We start from the raw sequence: 3373 nt of genomic DNA, 5'->3' as shown, positions 1-3373 counted from the left end.
CTAAAAAGATTGTTGTGCTTCATAACAACAAACCTTCACTGGATTAGCACACACACAGTACACGGAAGGGTGTTCCTAAACGAGAGGTCAGTTTCGAGAAATAGTTACTTCCTAGAACTGTTCCTTTCGAACACACCCTTTCGATGACACTTTCCCATTATTCTGTACTGCAACAAAATTTCACACTACTAAAACACAAAAGTGTTATTCTAAAAACGGTAAGATTTTAAATGAATTAATGAAAGAACGGTAAGATTTTAGATGAATTAATGGATTAATGAAATGACTATGAATTCTTACCTGCTTACTACTGTACTACTGACCCAAAAATTCCCACAAATTAAATCAGCATAAAAAATCAACAACAGCATCTTTTGGAGAAGAGAATGCTCTTTCAAATGTATTGTAACAAAATACTTAACTCTTTTCCTGTGCGCAAGTTTAAGTGAAAGAAAAGAACGTGATTGCTTCAGCATCAACCTGATATCATATTATACGGAGAACTTGATCCGCTATTAAGTAAATGTAAGTTTTCTTTTCCTTCAGAAAATCTTGTCCTTCGTCAAGACCTACCAAGAGAAATTTCTTAGATCTTAACTTGAGAACATAGGGTTCAATTTTTCAGAGAAGGAAATTTAGAATTGCTTTATTTTGTAAATTATATGGTAGTGTTTGGTGAACTGCTGGAACTGCTTATTAAATTCGAAATATTAAAGCTTGTCAATTAATAGAGGAATGTGGACGTCGAAGTTTGTTTTCGAATCAAACAGTACAAAGTATAAAGTGATACAAATACTGTAGACTAGTATTTAGCTGAGATTTAAGAAAAAAAAGAAATCTCAGCTAAATACTAGTCTACAGTCTTTGTATCCTTCATATTTTACTGTTTTGATTCGAAAACTAAAACTTATTGTGATTTTCTCACTTACAGCCACTACATCCATATGTGTGTATGTTCGGTACGGTACTGTGATTCTCGTTAGTGGTCTATTTTTCTTAAATACTACTTGGTAATAAACTGTAATAAGTATGTATCTCGTGTAACGGTTCACAGTAAAAACACCGGATTCGAACCACTATCTCAATTTTTACAGCACAGGAATGCATTTTTCCTGGAATCTACCGTATTTGTTTGTACACAGAAGTGACGGTTAAGTGCCTTATCATTGGCATTTCCGCTTTTTTCATCTAATAGCTGCCCCTCTTCAACGGTTCGCATTTCTTTCGTTGGAAATGGACTCTCACGTTCACTACTGAACAAACAAGTTGATTGGCTGGGCTGGTTCGTGGAGCCTCCACGGAATCAACGAAACAAGAAATATGTATCCGTCCGCTCATAGTCGTACAATCTACCTTATCACAAAGAAAAGGAACAATTAAAACACCTTTAATTATTTTGTTATCTATTAGATTCTATTAAAGCACTTTTCTTTTATGTGTGAAATCTCTTATTGTGAATTTCCTCTAGGAAACCTATCCATCCAGGATAATGAACGAAGTTTCGGAAGTTTTAGATGAACTTCAAGAGATATGTAAGAAGAAGACGCACCAAAATACTACAGGAGTTACCAGTGGAAGAAAAGCCATAAACTCATTGATATATATCTTCTAGAATAGAACTTCCATTTCACAAAAAGTTATAGCCTGAAGATAATGTCCTTGGACCCCACGTTCCTATATACCATATGTGTTCTACCTTTTATTGTGGGAGAATCTGGAGACCTATCCGAAAGTAGCACTATTACCATAATAATACGACACCACATTACAGTTTCTGATTTCATTATGCCAACCAGTTTGCTACAGTTTCATTTATGTCATTCTTGTTCAAACTCAGAATCCTGAATAATTTAAACAAATTTTAGGTATATAGGGTTCAATTTTTCAACGAAAATTTAAGTGCTTTATTTATAAATTCAATGGTATGTAGGGTTAAGCGAACTGTTGGAAACTGTCCTTAAACGAGGATCCAGTTCATCTTCAGCTCCAAGGGAACGTGTCGCTGCAACGTCATTTGTGTTTATTGTTTATTGTTATTTGCTTAGAATAATAACTAACATGCTTTCTTCTCCAGTTTTAAAATGAGTGACATTGGACATAAATTTTATTTGTTATAAAAGGAAGGAATTATTTTGATTTTTTTTTCTTTTTTCTGGAATTATTCGACTGGAAGTATCCGATTCCCGTAGTTGTCAAAAATATTTGGAAAAAAACATTTAGCTCAGCCCTACAGTAATCCTCCAATGAACGGAGCTTTAAAGATCCAATATTCCATAGCTGAGCAATAGTGAAATGTTCTGAACTTCTTCCTCTCAGCACTATTTTCAAAAATGAATGGAATTCTTGTCGTGTCTGGATATCTCAACATTTTCCCAATAATCGAATACCAAGTGAAAACGTGTGGCCAAACTGTGTAGGCAGTGGCGAAAGCGTGTTTGCCTCGCTACCTATTGACAGAACACTGTTGTACGTGAATGCAATTTCCCATGGATTCCTTGGATAACCAGTGTGTGCTTTTTTTAAGTTGTTTGTCGATTAGTAGAAGCTCCAAAAAAGATTGCAGTCATTTACTCAGTTGTGTGGGAGGAAACACAGAATATGAGTGAGCTGTTGATTTTTAAACACTGGTGAAGCCAATTCCGACACTCGTTAATCGGCACGTAGCACAATGAGGGGACGCGCATGTTTGCGTTGCTTGCGTATCACCAAAACGATCTTACGAGAGGATCCGTAGGCTTATCCGTTGTCTATCCTTATCCTCTCCTGATTAACATCCCTCATTGATTCAGGGAATTAATTTATCATCATTTCAAAATATGAGATGAAGAACAAAAACGAGAGGAGCCCTGAACGATCGAGCAATTGGACAAGGAAACAAGTCGCCAGTTGCTGGCGCGTTACGCAAACACTGAGAGCCATGCTCATCCCAAGAACAACTGCTAAACACGCTGAGAACGCAAAAGTGTCGAGAAACGAGCGCGAGGGTGTTCAGTTCGTCTTCGATGCTTTCTCGACTCCAATTCGATACTGGAGTACACCTTTGCTTTTGTAGATCAGATAGTCAAGTACGACGTTACTCCAAAGGTATCTGAAGAAGAAGTCATAGTTCGTCTCCGACTTGTAGCCGTACGGTGTACCATTCAACGGTTCTAGTGCCTAAAAATGCATTAGACATTACTTTTATAATATATTCATAACGTAGTCATTTGAATCTCACTTAAATTTGAAATAAAATCTCAATCTCTAACCTTTTTAATCGATTCTGTCGCATCCATAAGGTTGTAGTGAGGTATTTTTGTGAAGAAGAAACAGTGAGCCACATGTCCTATAATGTAGGGTTAAGCCTGTTGAAATGTTTATCAAATAAATAAAT

General features: G+C 36.3%; 1 protein-coding gene across 3 annotated transcripts in view; it reads right to left on the bottom strand.

The window, feature by feature from the left end:
- RB195_020192 (uncharacterized protein) overlaps positions 1–3373 on the bottom strand; it is a gene marked incomplete at both ends in the record, with an annotated part of 27190 nt that overhangs the window by 7099 nt on the left and 16718 nt on the right. The window contains 3 exons of one of the 3 annotated variants that reach the window (XM_064188391.1): positions 1124–1253; positions 3029–3156; positions 3249–3325. In XM_064188391.1, coding sequence (XP_064044271.1) covers positions 1124–1253; positions 3029–3156; positions 3249–3325 — 335 coding nt within the window. Of the gene's footprint in view, positions 1–1123; positions 1254–2988; positions 3157–3248; positions 3326–3373 lie in introns of those variants that run through there. The other 2 variants (XM_064188389.1, XM_064188390.1) reach the window with 2 other exon arrangements.

This window comes from Necator americanus, chromosome II, assembly GCF_031761385.1.
Source record: "Necator americanus strain Aroian chromosome II, whole genome shotgun sequence".
Lineage (NCBI taxonomy): Eukaryota > Metazoa > Nematoda > Chromadorea > Rhabditida > Ancylostomatidae > Necator > Necator americanus.
Note: the sequence above shows the minus strand (reverse complement) of the source record. Positions and strands in the feature narration are given on the sequence as shown.